Below are 18,681 nucleotides of genomic sequence, written 5' to 3'. Positions count from 1 at the left end.
GGCAGACCTTTGGGGTTTATGGGAGGTTGAGCCCACAGGGAACCTCTTTTCTGACAACTTGCTTGATGTCACCCCATGCAGAGGCTCCTGTCCTACAAGGGGAGGCTTTCTCCTACCTGGTGGAACCTGTAGGAGGCAGCATGCAGCTAGACTGTGTGGTGCATGGAGACCCAGTGCCAGACATCCGCTGGATCAAAGATGGCCTTCCACTGCGGGGCAGCCACCTCCGGCACCAGCTGCAGAATGGCTCGCTGACCATCCGCAGGACTGAGGCAAGGCGGGGCCTGGTACCTTGGGTGGGGCCACTGAGGACAACTCTACGCTTTTTCTGATTGCTCAAGAGGGTTCTTCATGTTGCCCTGTCTGCTTCTGCAGTCTACAAAGCACCTCCCTGCCCATTCCCCAGACATCCTCCCACTACCACCAATATTGACCTCCAGCCACTGGGCTTTTCTGTTCCTCGGTCATCCACCCATTCAATGGAGCGAATTAGTTCTACCTCATAGGATTGTGATTAGAAATCAGTGAGATGTCTCATACCCATTACTTAAGAGTGATCTGTGGGTAATGCCTCCAAAATGTTGTTATTAACAACCTCAGGGGACAGGGTAGGCAGGTAATAGTGCTCCCTATTTACAGACGAAGACACTGAAGTTCAGAGAGACCGACAACCAATAAGTGTGGGAGGCAGGGCCCCCACCCCCAGGTCTCCTGCCTCAGGCTCCATGCTGTTTCCAAAGCCTTGGGCCCTGGGGCAGCCCCTCTCGACTTCCATTTTGTGTCTCAAGCTCTGGTGATTGTGCAGAAATCCCCACGTCAGTCCTGACTCAAGTTCATCTTAGGGGCCTTGATCTCACCCATTTGGGAGCCTTTCTCTGGGTAGTAATAATAATAGGACTAGTAATAAGAGTAGCAGTAAAAGCGGTGGTAATAATGGCTCCTGTTACCCAAGTACTAACTGTGGGCCAAGCACGGGGCCTTGCACTTAGCAAGCATTATTCCATTTAATACTTATAAGGTCCTAGCAGTTATCATTCCCATTTTACAGAAGGGGAAACTAAGGCTCCAGAGGCATGAAAATGTCCTAAGTAATGGGCTCAAGGCAGTAAGCAGTGAGGCTGGGGTTCAGTCCCATGTTGGTCTGACCTCCAAACCTACACTCTTAACTTTGTGCCATGCTATACCCCCCAGTCCCTTGGGTGTGGCCCCCCAGATACCATCTTCTGGGAGTGGACGTGGCCTCAGGCTGCCCCAGGCCCATCTCATGGTGGTGCTGCTACTCAGAAGTGATGTGAGCCAGCGCGCCACCTGAGTTCCATCACATATCCGTGCGCCACCTGTTAGGGAAACGCTGCAAACCGTCTCCCTTCTGGAAGACTCACTTTGCACACTGGCACAATAAATGCCCTGAAAGGTCCTACAGTTCAGACTGCCATCTTGTTCATACAACAGAGGTGTCTAATGTTCTTGTTTTCCTATAGTTATTGATTTCCAAAGTACCATAACATGTTGTCAGCTCAATGTCTCGAAAACTTACTTGACCATGGAACCCTTTTTTCCAAGGAGTCTCAAATAATGTGCCATGGGGCAGTAAGATTTTAACATACACAGTTTGGAAGGGGTGGATCTACACCGTGCTTTTCCAGCAAGTCGTTCCACCTAAGGCAACAAGGACCTTAGTCACAACCCCCCATTTTCGGGTGTGAAAAGGGGCTGGATTCTCTTTGCATGTCTGCTGACAAGTGGCACAGAGGCCCTTCTGATGCTCTGCGGGGGATCAGGTGTCCCTGGCTGGTTCACAGCCTAAGCCCCTTGCTGGCTGGCTGGCCTCAGTCCCCTACCCAACTGTCTGAGCTGCTCATCTTCTTCTCTGAGCACCATGCCCCCTCTCCTGTGCCCACTTGCAGAGGGACGATGCGGGACAGTACCAGTGCCTGGCAGAGAACGAGATGGGTGTGGCGAAGAAAGTGGTGATCCTCATCCTGCAGAGTGAGTCTTGGCCTTAGCAGAGTGGGGATGTGGGAAGTGTGCTCGGGGACAGCGGTGGCGTGTGCAGCCTACAGGTCAGACAGGCAGGGCCAGGACTTGGAATTCTTTCATTAATACTTACTTGGAACACATATTGAATCCTACCAAGTGTTTCCCAAATGTGGGATGAGTGAGACTCAGGATTGAGCTAAAGAAAACCTGGCAACCTGGGTCTAGGGGGAGCTGGGCATTTAAAACTCAGACCAGCCGTCAAGATCACCGCGTCAGCTCTCGCATGTGCCAAGCAGCTCATAGTTTACCAGGCGCTGTTGAGCCTTAGAATAACACTGTGAAGTTGTCTCAATAGGGATTCTGTAGAAAATGTTTTATTGAAGATGAACACCTGTGGAGAAGAGCCAGGATCCTAAGTGCAGAGCTCAGTGAATTTTTACAATGCGAACCCACCCAGTTAACCAGTAGCCAGATCAAAGAAATAGGACTGCGCCGGCTCCCCGCCTCCAGCATGCCCACCTCTGTTCACCGCCCCCTGCCCCAATAATCACTGTCCTGGATTCTGCCTCTTTAAAAAAAAAAACAAAACTTTATTGAGTTGTAATTTGCATACCATAAAATTCACTCATTCGTACAATGGAATATTATTTAACCTTAAAAAGGAAGGAAATTCTAGGGCTGGGCTCGATGACTCACATCTGTAATCCCAGCACTTTGGGAGGCCGAGGTGGGCGGATCACCTGGAGTCTGGAGTTCAAGAACAGCCTGACCAACATAGTGAAACCCTGTCTCTACTAAAAATACAAAAATTAGCTGGGTGTGGTGGTGCGCCTGTAATCCCAGTTATTCAGGAAGTTAAGGCAGGAAAATCACTTGAACCCAGGAGGCAGAGGTTGCAGTGAGCCAAGATCGTGCCATTGCACTCCAGCCTGGGTGACAGGCAAGACTCAATCTCAAAAAAAAAAAAAAAAGAACAAAAGGAATGAAATTCTGACACAGGCTACAACATAGATGAACCTGGAGGTCATTATGTGAAGTGGAAAAAGCCGGTCACAAAAAAACAAACACTGTATGATTCTGTTTATATGAGGGGCCTAGAGTGCCAAAAGCATAGAGACCCAAAGTAGTATGGAGCTTGCCAGGGGCTGCGGGGAGGGGAGAAGGGGGAGTTAGTGTTTAATGAGTCTGGAGTTTCAGTTTAGCAAGAGAAAAAAGTTCTGGAGATTGTACAACAATGTCAAATACTCAATACTACTGAACTGTACACTTACAAATGGTTCAATGATAAATTTTATATAATGTATTTTTTTTACCACAATTATTGTTACTAATATTTTTTGAGACAGGGTCTGGCTCTGTTGCTCAGGCTGGAGTACAATGGCGCCATCTCGGCTCACTGCAACCTCCGCCTCCCGGGTTCAAGCGTTTCTCCTGCCTCAGCCTCCTGAGTAGCTGGGATTACAGACACACACCACCACACCTGGCTAATTTTTGTATTTTTAGTAGAAACAGGGTTTCACCATGTTGGCCAGGCTGGTCTTGAACTTCTGACCTCAGGTGATCCACCTGCCTTGGCCTCCCAAAGTGCTGGGATTACAGGAGTGAGCCACTGTACCCAGTGCTTGTGCTCATTCTTAAATGGAGTCGTTTATTTTACTAATGAGTTTCTGGAGTTCTTTACATAGCATGGATATAGCCCTTTATCAGATACATGATTTGCAAATATTTCTCCCAGTCTGTGGCTTGTCTTTGTATTTTCTTAATGGTGACTTTGAAGAGCAAAAGTGTTAAAATTTGGTGAAGTCCAAAATTATCCATTTTGTATTTTTTGATTCATGTATTTGGTGTTACACCTTTTAAAAATCTTTGCCTAATCTAAGGTCATCTTTTTCTCCTTTCTTTTCTCTTTTCTTTTCTTTTCCTTCCTTCCTTCCTTCCTTCCTTCCTTCCTTCCTTCCTTCCTTCCTTCCTTCCTTCCTTCCTCCCTCCCTCCCTTCCTTTCTTTCTTTCTCTCTTTCTTTTTTTTTGTTTTAATGTTTTGGAGACAGCATCTTACTCTGGTGCCAAGGCTGGAGTGCAGTGGCAAGATCTCAGCTCACTGCAACTTCCACCTCCAAGGTTCAAGCAATCCTTGTGCCTCAACCTCCCAAGTAGCTGGGATTACAGGCACGCACCACCACACCTGACTAATTTTTGGAATTTTAGTAGAGGCGAGGTTTCATCGTGTTGCCCAGGCTGGTCTCGAACTCCTGGCTTCAAGCGATCCGCCTGCCTCGGCCTCCTAAAGTGCGGATTACAGGCATGAGCCACTGGGCCGTACATTTTCTTATATAGTTTTTGTAGTTTCAGTTCTCACATTTAGGTCTGTGATCCATTTTGAGTTAATTTTTGCATGGGGTAAGGGTCTAACTTCCTTTTTTGCATACAGATAGCCAATTGTTCCAGTACCATTTATGTTGATCTTGAATTTCTTTCAGTGATGTTTTATAGTTTTGAGTGTACTGGTCTTGTATTTTTGTTAAATTGATTTTAAGTCTTTTTATTATTGTTGATGCTATTTTGGGTGGAACTGTTTTCTTTGATTTTTGGATTTGTAATTGCCAATATGTAGAGATACAGTTGAATTGATATCATATCATCTATGAATAGGGACGGTTTGACTTCTTTCTTTCAAATCTGCGTACCTTGAAGTTTTTTGCTTTGCCTTATTGCCTTGGTTGGACCCTCTGGTACATAGTTGAAGCAGCGAGAGCAGCCATCCTTGCCTGGTTCCCTGGTTTAGGTGGAAAGCAGTCAGTCTCTCACCATGGGGTGTGATGTTAGCTGTGAGTTTTTGTGGACTCCCTTTCTCAGGCTGAGGAAGTTCCCCTTTTGTACCTAGTATGTTGAGAGTTTTTGTCATGGATGGAATAGGTTTGTGGTTCCAGACAAGATGGTATAGATGCACTTCTCCCTGTTTCTCTTGCTAAGGACAGCTAAACACCTTGGGCTTTATATAGAAGCAAACATAAAGAGCCTCTGAAAAGTAGAGAAAAGGAGGAGGATAGACTACCAATTTTGGGACCTGAGGAGCAATATGGTGGTGAATGCCCTGGTGTTTCTTTTTGTCCCTTATATCCTGGGCTGCGTACTTGAGAAGCCAACAACCTGGAACCACCAGTGGGCTCAGACACACACACACACACACACAGGGGCACGTGCACCTCAACAAGAGCCTGTCCTCTCTTGCAAAGGACTAGGAAAGGGACAGCATAGTAAGAAAGAAAACTTGTAAGTAACAACCCCCAACCGGGTGTGGTGGCTCGTGTCTGTAATCCCAGCACTTTGGGAGGCTGAGGTAGCCAGATCGCTTGAGCCCAGGAATTTGATATCATCCTGGGCAATATGGTGAAACCCTATCTCTACCAAAAATACAAAAAAAAAAAAAAAAAAAAAAGCTGGGCGTGGTGGCGCACACCTGTAGTCCCAGCTACTTGGGAGGCAAACACCCTGAAAAACACCCCAGCCCCATCATCACACCAACTGGGAGCCCCGAACTTCCACCTTCACCCCTGTACTGAGGCACTGCTCTCCCTACGCTGGAGCGGGATGCTGTCAGGTGACACCTAATGAAGAGACAGAATTGTCACCACTGTCATCTACTGAGTGGGAAGCTCCTCCCCCGTCTGGCCAGGTGGGCAGACAGGGTAGTGCCAGCAGAGGCCCAGTGTGGGCATGCCTCCACCCATGCCCAGCAGTAATGAGGTACCCCTCCCTGTTCCGGGGTGACCATGGAAGCCTCATAGGGAACCTGGGCTTCCACTCCTACCTGGTGGAAATGAGTGGCACCACTTTTTCTTGGCAGTGCTCCAGCTCTACCAAAAACGGAAGATTGAAATAAAACTCCGAGTCTTACAATACTGAAACTCACTTACACATCAGGAGCAAGGAAAATCCCAACGAAAGCAGACAACAGATGCCAACTGAGATAGTACAGGTATCAGGTAATCTGATGAGGACTTTTTATTTTTTTTAGACAAGGTCTGACTCTGTTGCCCAGGCTGGAGTGCAGTGACATGCTCATGGCTCACTGCAGCCTGGGCTCAGGTGATTATCCCACCTCAGCCTCCCAAGTAGCTGGGACTGCAGGCACATGCCACCACACTCAACTAATTTTTATTTTTATGTATTTATTTTTTGTAGAGATGGTGTCTCCTTATGTTGCCTAAGCCAGTCTCAAACTCCTGGGCTCAAATGATCCACCTGCCTCAGCCTCCCAAAGTGGTGGGATTACAGGCATGAACCACTGTGCCTGACCAAGACTGAACTGTCACCACTGTCACCCACTGAGTGGGAAGCCCCTCGCCTACACAGGCCGAGTGGGGAGCAATAAGCAGTGCCCCTCTCCCTCCCAGCCAGGACGGTGCCAGCAGAGCCCCACCTGAAGCACCAACTCCCACCGATCCCCAGCAATAATGAGGCACCCTCCCTGTTCCCAGGTGTCCATGGAGGCCACGTAGGGAACCCGGACTTCCACTCTCATCTGGCAGGAGTGAGTGGCACCTCCTTCCCCTGGCAGTGTTCCAGGTCTGCTAAGATGGAAGATTTAAATAAGAGCCCAAATCTTATCATACTGAAACTCACTTATCATACCAGGAACAAGGAAAAATCTCAACTTGAACGAGAACGGACACTCAACAAACACCAACTGAGATAGCACAGATGTTTGAGTCATCTGATAAGGATTTCCTTTTTATTTTTTGACAGGGTCTTGCTCTGTCACCCAGACTAGAGTGCAGTGGCACAATCACAGCTCACTGCAGCCTCGACCTCCCGGGCTCAAGCAATCCTCCCACTTCTCAGCCTCCCAAGTAGCTGGGACTGCAGGTGCACACCACCATGCCCGGCTACTTTATTTATTTTTTGTAGAGATGGGGTCTTGCTATGTTGCCCAGGCTAGCTGACAAGGATGCTTCTGTCAGCAGTTGTCAACATGCTTGAAACAAGTGAAAAAAACAGAAAATCTCAGCAAAACGTGGCTGTGGAGTAATTTGAAGTTCAGGCAGTTTTCAAGTCGGCCTCGGTTTGACCGTCCTTTGTACCCCTCAGGTCTCCCCTGCACAGGTGCATATTTCCCACATTGGCCAGGGATTGTGGGGAGCCAATCCAGCCTGTCCGTGGCTCCTTCATTTATTTCCAGGTTCTCCCCGTTAAGTTGCTGGTTGGGCCTCTGCTCTTCTCAGCCAGGGCCATGCCACAGGCCAGCACAGCAGCCATTTCCCTTTTGATTCCTACCAGTTTTGCCCCTTTTCCTGATGATATTTCTCAGGGCATATTTTAATCCTCTACTGCACATCAAGGCAGCCCCCAGGGGTGGCAAAAGCTGCTGTTTTTCACAGCCATTCCTAATAAAACCACTGTGATGGTCACAGTGGGGTAGGGATGGGCACAGCCCTAGGCAGGAGGGCCAAAGGCTTCCACTGTTCTTATCCAAAGTTCTAGAGGGTTTTTTTTTTTTTTTTGGAGACAGAGTCTCACTCTGTCACCCAGGCTGGAGTGCAGTGGCACGATCTCGGCTCACTGAAACCTCCATCTCCCAGGTTCAAGAGATTCTCTTGCCTTAGCCTCCCGAGTAGCTGGGATTACAGGCACCCACCACCGCGTCCAGCTAATTTTTGTAATTTTAGTTGAGACAGGGTTTCACCATGTTGGCCTGGCTGGTCTCAAACTCCTGACCACAGGCCATCTGCCCACCTCAGCCTCCCAAAGTGCTGGGATTATAGGCATGAGCCACTGCACCCAGCCATAGAGGTTTTTATGGATAAATGCTCTCAAGACCTGGCACGATAGCTCACAGCTGTAATCCCAGCACTTTGGGAGGCCAAGGTGGAAGGATCACTTGAGTCCAGGAGTTTGAGACCAGCCTTGGCAACATAGTGAAATCCCGTCTCTACAAAAAATAAATAAATTAGCCAGGCATGGCTGGCTACAGGCACGCACCTGTAGTCCCAGCTACTCAGGAGGCTAAGGCGGGAGGATGGCTTTAGCCAGGAGGTCAAGGCTGCAGTGAGCTGAGATCGCATTCCAGCCTGGGCAGCAGAGCGAGCTTCTGTCTCAAAAAATAAAAGGGCCATTTAAAAAATGTAAATGCTTCTCAATTTGTTGTGTGCCTTTGGTTGATTTTGGGAGCCCTGAAATCATTATTTTGGGCAAGTGTGTCCAGTTTTATGCTTGTTTGTGGTGGCAGTTAGCTGACCTCTTCCCTCAGCCACAGCTGATGACTGACTCTTGCTTGTTTTGACATTGATTGATTGATTGAGATGGAGTCTCACTCTGTCACCCAGGCTGGAGTGCAGTGGCGCGATCTTGGCTCACTGCAAACTCCGCCTCCTGGATTCAAGTAATTCTTCTGCCTCAGCCTCTCGAGTAGCTGGGATTACAGGCACCTGCCACCACACTCGGCTAATTTTTGTATTTTTAGTAGAAACAGGGTTTCACCACGTTGGCCCAGCTGGTCTCAAACTCCTGACTTAAGGTGATCCACCTGCCTTGGCCTCCCTAAGTGTTGGGCTTACAGGCGTGAGTCACCACGCCCAGCCTCGACCTTCATTTAAGTGGAACCACGCCACACGTGCCCCTACCTTGACTCTCCTTTTGCACATCATTATTTGTGGCATTCGTCCATATTGTTCACGTGGAATTAGTTTATTGGTTCTCATTGCTCTATGTTTTTCTGCTACATGGATGTACCACAGTTTATTCACGTATTCCACTGTAGGTTAGTTTCCAGTGACGGGCAGTTAAGAACAGGGCTGCTGTGACCTTTTTACGCATGCCCTCCAGTGAACATGCACACGCACCTGTGCTGGAGTATTCGTCCAGGAGCAGAAGCGCTGGGTCTCGTAGTACACATGTGTTCCGCTTTAGGACACACTGGCTGTGGTAGTATATGATGAATGGCCCCCCAGGGCCTGTGAATGTTTCCTTACTTGGAAAAGGAATCTTTGCAAATGTAATTAAGTTAAGGATCTTAAAGTGAGCAGATTATCTCGGTGGCCCCTAAATGCTATCACTAGTGTTTATTTATTTATTTTTTGAGATGGAATCTAGCTCTGTTGCCCAGGCTGGAGTGCAGTGGCACAATCTTGGCTACTGTAACTTCTGCCTCCCAGGTTCAAGCAATTCTCCTGCGTCAGCCTCTCAAGTAGCTGGGATTACAGGCACAGACCACCACACCTGGCTAATTTTTGTATTTTGTAGTAGAAATAGGGTTTCACCATGTTGGCCAGGCTCTTCTCAAATTCCTAGGTTCAAGCAATCCACCCACCTCAGCCTCCCAAAGTGCTGGGGTTACAGGCATGAGCCACCACACCCAGCTGCAAGTATTATTATAAAAGAGAGCCAGGGCTGGACATGGTGGCTCACAACTATAATCCTAGCACTTGGGGAGGCCGAGGAGGGTGGATCACCTGAGGTCGGGAGTTCAAGACCAGCATGATCAATATGGCAAAACCCCGTCTCTACCAAAAATACAAAAATTAGCCAGGTGTGGTGGCGCACACCTGTAATCCCAGCTATTCAGGAGGCTGAGGCAGGAGAATCGCTTGAAGCCGGGAGGCAGAGGTTGCAGTGAGCTGAGATCGTACCACTGCGCTCCAGCCTAGGTGACACAGTGAGACTCTGTCTCAAAAAAAAAAAAAAAAAAAGACAGAGAGCTGGGGTGGTGTGGCAGGGGAGAGAGAAAGAGAGAAGAGAAGGTAAAGTGGAGATGGAGGCAGAGGATGGATTGTTGCAGCCTCAGGCTAAGGAATGCTGACGGGACGGAAGCTGGAAGAGGCGAGGACTGGGCTGTCCCCCAGAACCTCTGGAGGAAGCAGGGCACCTTAACTTTGGCCCAGTGAGGCTGATGTGGGCCTCCTGCAGCATCTGCAGGAAGTGAACACACAGGCACACAGTGCCCCACCTTGGCTGAACCACGTTGCATTTCCATCGCAGTGTGTGCGAGTTCTGCTTGTTTCGCAGCCTCACCAGCACTGGGCCTTTCCCATCCTTTCCATGTTAGCCTTCTAGGAGGGTCTATAATAGTAAGTGGATAGGAAGCATCATCCCCATATTTCAGATGGGAACACTGATGGTCAGGGAGTGACTTGGTGAGAGCCACCCACAGTAGGTGACAGAGCACGAGTTTGCCCATTTCATTGGCATCAACTAGAGACAGTTCTGACAGATGGTCCCCCACTTCATTGGAAGCAGTCTAACTGCCCTATAGGAGAGGCTTGGTTTAGCCAATCCCAATAGAGCCAGGCAATAGAAGACTACCTAGCCACTAACAACAGATATGTAACTGCATGGAAAGGTAGTTATGATCTATTGCAGAGGAAAAATAAAAGCAGATGGCCGGGCGTGGTGGCTCATGCCTGTAACCCCAGCACTTTGGGAGGCTGAGGCGGGTGGATCACCTGAGGTCAGGAGTTCGAGACCAACCTGGCCAACATGACGAAACCCCGTCTCTACTAAAAATACAAAAATCAGCCAGGTGTGGTGGCAGGCGGTTTCGGGAGGCTGAGATGGGAGGATCGCTTGAACCCAGGAGGCAGAGATTGCAGGGAGCCAAGATCGCACCATTGCACTCCAGCCTGGGGGAAAGAGCGAGACTCCATCTCAAAAAAAAAAAATAAAAGCAGATATAGCCATATGATCATATTTTCATAAAGAAACAGTGTCTAGAGGGAAACATTCAGGAACAATGTCTGGGTGGAAGGATTCTATGCAGTTTGTATTTTCTTCTTTCTGCCTCTCTGGATTTCCCAGTGTGTCTAAATGAACATATCTACTTGAATATGCAAAAATAAGTAAATATTCCTAAAAGCCACCCGGGTCTCCCACAGGTGCTCCAGTGTTCCAGGTGGAGCCCCAGGACATGACAGTGAGATCCGGGGATGATGTGGCCCTGCGGTGCCAGGCCACTGGAGAGCCCACACCCACCATTGAATGGCTACGGGCGGGTCAACCCTTGCAGGCCAGCCGGCGGCTCCGGACCCTGCCCGATGGGAGCCTGTGGCTGGAGAATGTGGAGACTGGGGATGCAGGTGCCTACGACTGCGTCGCTCACAACCTCCTGGGCTCTGCCACAGCCCGGGCGTTCCTGGTCGTGAGAGGTATGGGGCATCCCTGTCTGGACCTTGGTGGACAGAGGCAGGATCTCTTGACGATGGGGATTGTGTGGTGCTTATGGGGGACCTGTCCCCTGCCTTGCCACCTCCCCACCTCTTCCCTTTGCTTCGTCACAAGCCCAGAATGAACCCCTACCCTGCCCGTTTACAGTTGGGGAAACTGAGTCTTGGAGGTGCTAAGTGTTTGCTGCTCATCTTGGACAGGGAACACTGGCTGTTCCCGCTTAACTGGCACAAATGCATGTCCTCTGTCTGGACACTGCACAGCCCCTGGAAGCAGGCAGAGGAAGATAAGGGCATCCCCGGTGACCTCGGGGGCTGCTGTGAAAAGTCTGTGCATCAGTGCATGTCCCAGGCATCACACATTGCCTGGCCGTGGCAGGTGGTTGGAAAAGAGATGGCTTCCTGGTGGGATGGACCCCTGCCATCTCGGATTCCTCAATCAGCTCCCTTCTCCCCTGGGTCAGACCAACTTTAAAATTAAGGAAATATCTATCCTGAGAAACCACAGTAAATGGATTCAGCCCTGCATAAAGGCAAGTCATAAGATATTATTTCTGTGGCCTGTGCCTCTGGAGGGAACACTCCATGTGTGTGGGGACACGTTCCCTTCCCTGTACCTGGCAGACATCACTAATCTATCACCACATGGGAACATTCCCTATGTGTGGCGATGCATCTCCTTCCCTGTCCCTGGCAGACATCACTAATCTGTCACCACATGCGCTGGCAGAATCTTTCTCCAATGAGCCCTCCCAGGCAGCGCCTCTCAGCTAATTGGAATTGGGACTTGACACTTGGCCCCCTGGAAATCCACGTGAAACACACTGCCAACCAAATGTGGGACCCTTTCTGGCCCTTGCTGTCATTGTCTCCCGCAGGCCGGGGCAGAGTACCAACCTATGCAGCTCTGAAAGTTCAGTGGTTCTCTGACCCCCCCAGCCAGAGATGCAGTCTCAGAGTTAGCCTTGGATCTAAGCAGACCCCCCTCTATTTCAGGGCTTCATCCCACTTCTTTTTTTTTTTTTTTTTTTTTTTTTTTTTTGAGACGGAGTCTCTCGCTCTTGTTGCCTGGGCTGGAGTGGTGCAGTGGCGCAATCTCAGTTCACTGCAAGCTCTGCCTCCCGGGTTCACGCCATTCTCCTGCCTCAGCCTCCCGAGTAGCTGGGACTACAGGCGCCCGCCACCACGCCCGGCTAGTTTTTGTATTTTTAGTAGAGACGGGGTTTCACCGCGTTAGCCAGGATGGTGTCGATCTCCTGACCTCGTGATCCGCCCATCTCGGCCTCCCAAAGTGCTGGGATTACAGGTGTGAGCCACCTCACCTGGCCCTTCCCACTTCTTACCTTCTGTTGGCAGGCCCCAGTCCAAACCACAGAGCTATGCACTTGGCCTTTGTATTTGTTCTCTAGGGCTACTGGTAAAAAAAAAAAAAAAAATACCACAAGCTGGAGGCTTAAGCCACACTGATTGTCTCATAGTTGTGGAGGCTGGAAATCCAGGATCACACTGTCAGCAGCCCTGGTTCCTTCTGAGCACTGTGGGGAGGATCTGGTCTGGGCCTCTCTCCCAGGGTCGTCTTGGTGGTCCTTGGCGTTCTGTGGCTTGTCGAGACATCACCCCCAACTCTGCCTTCATCTTCCCTGTGTGTGTCTACGCTTCCCTATTTATAAGGACACAGTCATGTTGGATTAGGCCTGCTCTAATGACCTCATTCTAACTTGACTTACCCTATAAAGACCCTGTCTTCAAATAGGGTCACATTCTGAGGTCCTGGGGGTTAGGACTTCAACATATGAATTTTGGGTGGGGTGGTACCATTCAATCCATATCCCAGCCTCCTTATTTTTTTAAATAGAAACAAATATTCTTCCTTTATATAAGTTAATTGTAGAAAGGCCAGATACTATAGAAATCTATGAAGAAAAAGGTAATTCTCTCCCATAATTCAGTGACCCAAAGTAGCTTAAGCAATTATTTGGGGAGATACATTCTTTCACACTGTTTTCTCTGGATAGAAGAGATACACTTTTCTTTTTACAAATGTCAAATTTACCCCCTCTATAACCTGCCATTTTTACTTCCTCTATCTTGGAAGACATCCCATTATGATACACATCGGTCCACAGCTTTTTTATTGGCTTCGTATCATTCCATGGGAACGTTTTTTATCTTCATTCCTTTCGGCTTTGTCAAATGAGCAACATCGTTTATTTTGCTAGTTTCCATTCCCCAAAACCACACCGTGCTATGCATCTTTGTGTGTGGCCCTGAAGATTTCTGTGGGACGATTTTCTTAAGGGGCACTGGTGGGTGAAGGGAGTTCAGGGTTTTGGAGCTTCTAACTATAAACCTGTTTTCCCTCCTGAAAACCTGCTTCTCCTCCTTCCTCATCAGCCTGGCAGGTCCCAATCCTGGCCTTGTAGGGGGACAAGAGGCTGCTACGTCACTCCATGTCTGAGAGAGCTGGCGGTGGCTTGCCGTGCCTGGGTTCCATTTCCTGTCCCCTTCCAAAGCTGCCCTGGTCACACTCCAGCCTTCTCGATCTGCAGCTCCCGATACCTTCCTCACCCCCCTATTAAAAGGCCAGGGATAGGTTCACGGCCCTTCTCCTGTCCCTCCCATAGGCTCCAGAGCATCAGATACTGATGAGAAACATCCTAGATGGGCTTCAAATCTCATCAAACCCCAGCTCTGGGCTGCAGGAAATGGCCCTGCTTCCTAGAACCCAAATTAACCAGCCCCTTGATTCATCCATTTAGGATCCTAGCACTTGAGTGTTTTATGTTATTTTTTGACAGATCATGGGCAATTTGTTGTTAATTTCCCCTGAGAGCTGGTGAGTGGAGAGGCAGGCTAACTTCTGTCTCTCGCCCCCTGGAATGCCATCTGCCTAAACAAGACAGCTGGCCCATTAGTCAGAGGAAGCACCCCCCTGTGCCTGCACCATCCGTTTGATTAGCACTAAAGAGCATCTGCTCACAGACGGCCTGGCGGGCGGCCGCTCGGAAGCCAGCCCACCCAGCCAGGCCAGCTGCAGGGCAGCTGGAGCCAGCAGCACTGATGGAATGGGGCTGTTCAGGTGACGGCATCCGGCTCTGGCTCGGTGCCCTGGCTCCTTCAGTGTGCCAGCCATGCCGTCGTGGGCTCCTGGCATTTCAGAGACCCACAGGTCTTCTGTGAGTTTGTGGTCCCACCTCCTCATTTTACAGGTGAGCCAACTCAGGTGTGGCTTGGGGGCCTGACGAGGCCAGGTTTTAAGGAATGGCAGAGCCAGAATTAGAAGCCAGCTCCACCCCCAGCCCAAGGTTCCTCCTAACAGCCTCCCTTCCCTTTTAGAGCCAAGATCACCTGGGCGTTGAGTCTGTGACCCCTTAGCTGTGTGTCCTTGGACAAGTGGAGGTGAACTCTCCCAGCCTCCATTTACTCCTTCATGAAATGGGAATGACAGCCTGCTTGTGCTGTGGGCCCCGGGGTGTGTAGTCAGTAGCACTGTAGTTCTTTCCCTTCCTTACAGGGGAGCCCCAGGGGAGCTGGGGCAGCATGATTGGGGTGATCAATGGCCGGAAATTTGGCGTGGCCACACTCAACACCAGCGTGATGCAGGAGGCGCACTCCGGGGTCAGCAGCATCCACAGCAGCATCCGCCATGTCCCAGCAAACGTGGGTGAGTAGAAGGCAGAGCATCACCTGCCTCTGGGCCATTGTCCCAGCCCCAGCAAGGATCCTCGAGAACATGCTGGACCGAGGAGGGGCAGAGCCTGTGCCCCGAGACTTGCTCAGGGCCTGATGACCAGAGCACGTCTGACCACCTCTCAAAGCTGAGTGCAAGCCAAAGCAAAGCAAAGCTGAGTGGACTTAGGTGCAGGCAACTTCCTGTCCCCCTCACAACCTCCCAAAAACAAAGGAACTGCATTTACAGTCAGACCAAGAGTGTGCGAAACAGTCGGTGTTCTGGGGGTGCGGGCACTCAGATTGTGGTTTCCCAAGCCACGGATGGCTCCCTGAGGCTTTTCCCCATTTAAGTTAAGGCTTGGGCTGATGGAAGTGGAGGGATCTCCAGTCATGAGTGAGGGGTGCAGGCTGGAGGTGACGGGAAGCAGGAAACATGGAGAATTGAATTGCCTAGAAAACCTAGAGGACTAAGAAGAGCTAAGAAGAGTCATCTGCACACAGAGCTCTCATGTACGGTGTCTGAGCGATGAATGCTCTGAGAGACTTGCAGAGCTTGTGACAGTGAACGTCACTGTCTCTCCCTTCCCAAGGAATCCCTGGCCCCTCGTGGGGGTCCAGGAGGGGCAGTGTTCATGGGGTCTTCACTAAAAGTAGCTCCTCTGAAGCTGCCCTTGGCCATGGTCCTGCATGAGCAGTGTGGGGTCAGGGGATTTTGCTGGGGAAGTCACTCTGAGCTGGCTGTCAGCAGACAGCAGATGAAGCGGGACGCCGCCCAGACATGGCTGCTTATTCCAGCTGCAGGAGTGCGAGGCCTGGAAAAGCATCTGGCCCCAAGCCCGCTGGCCAGGCTCTGTTCCATGAAACAGACGCACAGAGAGGCTGAGAAGGTGGTGCCCATGCACAGGGGCCTGGCCGGCTCCTGTGAACCTTGCAAAGCTGGCACCGGTCCTGACTCGGAGCAAGTGGGGAGCAGGTGTGTTCCCCTTGCCCAGTCCGTGGCCCCACCTGGCCCTGCGTGGAAGGTGGGGCATCACGTGAAGAAGATCTGAGAATCCACGTCCAGGGCCATTTTTTGGTTCTTTTTTCAAATGGGTTGGAACAAACCGGGGCTCGTCCAGAAGGGATCTGCAAGTTAGAAAAGTTGGTTCACTTCAACTCAGCAAATATGTAATGACAGTCTGTGGAGTCCCTGGCTCCGTGGTGACCCAGGGGCCCTCAATCGGTATTTATTGAACTAAGTTAAATGTCAGCAAGGTACATGCATTTATTTCTTCTTTTTTTTTTCTTTTTGAGACTGCTTCTCGCTTTGTTGCCCAGGCTAGAGTGCAAGTGATGCAATCACAGCTCACTGCAGCCTCAGCCTCCCAGGCTCAAGCGATCCTCCTACCTTAGCCTCCCCAGTAGCTAGGACTATCAGGCGTATGCCACCACACCTGGCTTAGGTCCATATATATATATATATATATATATATTTTTTTTTTTTTTTTTTTTTTTGAGACGGAGTCTCGCTCTGTCACCCAGGCTGGAGTGCAATGGCGCAATCTCAGCTCACTGCAAGCTCCGCCTCCCGGGTTCACACCACTCTCCTGCCTCAGCCTCCCGCATAGCTGGAACTACAGCCGCCCGCCACCACACCTGGCTAATTTTTTTTTTTATATTTTTAGTAGAGACAGGGTTTCACCGTGTTAGCCAGGAAGGTCTCGATCTCCTGACCTCGTGATCCGCCCGCCTTGGCCTCCTGAAGTGCTGGGATTACAGGCGTGAGCCACCGCACCCAGCCTGTCCTTAATATTTTTATTTTTTGTAGAGACAGTCTCACTATGTTGCCTAGCATTTCCTTGTATAAATTTATTAATTTCACAGTTACTCCGGGAAGTAGATTATTTGCCTCCACCAGGTCCCGGATTCTGGTTAAATAATTGGCATGGCAGTCACAAGGCTGAGTATGGGCAGCAAGGGAAGGGGCTGAGCTCTCCTGGGGGCAGTGGGAAGCCATGACGGGACCTTGAACAGGAGAGTGGCTGCCCCGAGGATCAGCTCTAACCTGGCCTCTACGCCCTGCCCCACCCAGGGCCTCTGATGCGGGTGCTTGTGGTCACCATCGCCCCCATCTACTGGGCCCTGGCCAGAGAGAGTGGGGAAACCCTGAATGGCCACTCCCTGACCGGGGGCAGGTTCCGGCAGGAGTCACACATGGAGTTTGCTACAGGTAAGCGGGGCCTCCCCCAGGTGGGCCAGGCAGGACTGAAGCCTGCGCCCAGGACCTCCCGTGGTGACTCTGGGCTGGGTGGGGATGGTTTGCAGGGGAGCTGCTCACGATGACCCAGGTGGCCCGGGGCCTGGATCCTGATGGCCTCCTGCTCCTCGACGTGGTGGTCAGTGGCGTTGTCCCAGAGAGCCTGGCTGATGCAGATCTTCAAGTGCAGGTTGGGGGTCAAGTCCTGGGGTGTGCAGACAGGGTGGGTGAGAGAGACGGAGGTGCCCGGCTCTCAATCACCCCTGAGCAGCCAGGCCCACTCTCCCTCCTGACGCCGCTGCAGGGCTGGGTCACAGTCTGGCCTTGGACTTAGGGTAGGATGAGCAGTTGTAACAGGCTCAAGTTCAAGCCCTTGAAGGGATGCTCTGAGCCATGCGACTTCAGATCAGAGTATTCTTGTTCAAAAGCACGAGTCCTGAAGAGAGGTGAGCTGCCCAGAGCAGCCCAGCTGTTAGAAGAGGTTCTAGGAGGCTCACCCCATCTCCTCCCAAGGCTCACCCCATCTCTTTCCAAGGCTCACCCCATCTTCTCCCAAGCCTCCTCAAGCCCCTGAGTTGGGGTAAGGGTCTCAGGCTGCTTGGGAGTTGAAATCTCAGCATTTTCCTCCTCTCCTTCCAACCCTGACCCCTTTCTCCCTCTCCCCCACCCCTCCTCCTCCTCCCCTCCTCTTCATCCTGCAGGACTTTGAGGAGCACTACGTGCAAACAGGGCCTGGCCAACTGTTTGTGGGCTCCACGCAGCGCTTCTTCCAGGGCAGCCTCCCCTCGTTCCTGCGCTGCAACCACAGCATCCAGTACAACGCGGCCCGGGGCCTCCAGCCCCAGCTGGTGCAGCACCTGCGGGCCTCAGCTATCAGCTCGGCCTTCGACCCAGAGGCCGAGGCCCTGCGCTTCCAGCTCACTACAGCCCTGCAGGCGGGTGAGGCCCCTCTGCTTTGTCCCACCCCCACTGCCCCAGCTAAAACCTGCCAGGGGCCCAAATGCACGTGGCTGGAATCCACCCCTGCCCCTAACATCCACTGACCATGGGCCAGACTTCAGACTGAGACGGCCCACCTGGCCTGCTCACCTGGCCTGTCCCCACTCCCATCCATCCACCCACCCTCCTCACAGGGACACAGCTCTCTAAGCCACCCTTGTTCCAACCTCTGGATCCTTTCCCCAGGCCCCAAGGTGAAGGTCCAGCCACCCCAGTCTGATGTTAAGGAATTGAGTCACCCAACCCTCTTCTCCCGAGGGCACCTGCACCGAGGCCCCACCCAGGGAGCCAGAAACCACTGTTGGAACCCTAGAGACCCACAGGAACATGCTGTTTACCCAGTGAATGCCAAAGATACACATGCTCACATTATTTGAGGTCCCAGAGTGTTTTGAACATTGAATGAGAGACAGTGATAAGAGCACTGCTTTGAGGTCAGGCAGACCCCAGTTCAAATCCCAGGTGCACCACTTTCTGGCTGTGGGACCTTGGAGGCAATGTCCTGGTCCTCCTGGAGCTTCAGTGTTCCCATCTGTACAGCGGGCAGGAATCGCCTGCCTTGCAGGGTGTCACCGTACAGATGTTGTCTCTAAAACCCTAGCCTGGCACCTAGTAGCTGCCTCATCAAGGGTGGCTGTC

General features: G+C 51.0%; 1 protein-coding gene across 6 annotated transcripts in view; it reads left to right on the top strand.

Moving 5' to 3' along the window:
• The window catches only part of HMCN2 (hemicentin 2), a 172,615-nt gene that overhangs the window by 145,975 nt on the left and 7,959 nt on the right, over window positions 1-18,681 (top strand). For 4 of the 6 annotated variants that reach the window (XM_055270698.2, XM_055270699.2, XM_055270694.2 and 1 more), the window contains 7 exons: window positions 82-272; window positions 1,908-1,989; window positions 10,848-11,117; window positions 14,650-14,799; window positions 16,879-17,016; window positions 17,112-17,233; window positions 17,745-17,982. In XM_055270698.2, coding sequence (XP_055126673.1) covers window positions 82-272; window positions 1,908-1,989; window positions 10,848-11,117; window positions 14,650-14,799; window positions 16,879-17,016; window positions 17,112-17,233; window positions 17,745-17,982 — 1,191 coding nt within the window. Of the gene's footprint in view, window positions 1-81; window positions 273-1,907; window positions 1,990-5,824; window positions 5,915-10,847; window positions 11,118-14,649; window positions 14,800-16,878; window positions 17,017-17,111; window positions 17,234-17,744; window positions 17,983-18,681 lie in introns of those variants that run through there. The other 2 variants (XM_055270701.2, XM_063635751.1) reach the window with 2 other exon arrangements.

Source organism: Symphalangus syndactylus, chromosome 3 (genome assembly GCF_028878055.3).
Source record: "Symphalangus syndactylus isolate Jambi chromosome 3, NHGRI_mSymSyn1-v2.1_pri, whole genome shotgun sequence".
In the NCBI taxonomy this organism is placed as follows: domain Eukaryota; kingdom Metazoa; phylum Chordata; class Mammalia; order Primates; family Hylobatidae; genus Symphalangus; species Symphalangus syndactylus.
The sequence above is the reverse complement of the archived record's forward strand: the minus strand, read 5'-3'. Positions and strand labels throughout refer to the sequence as shown.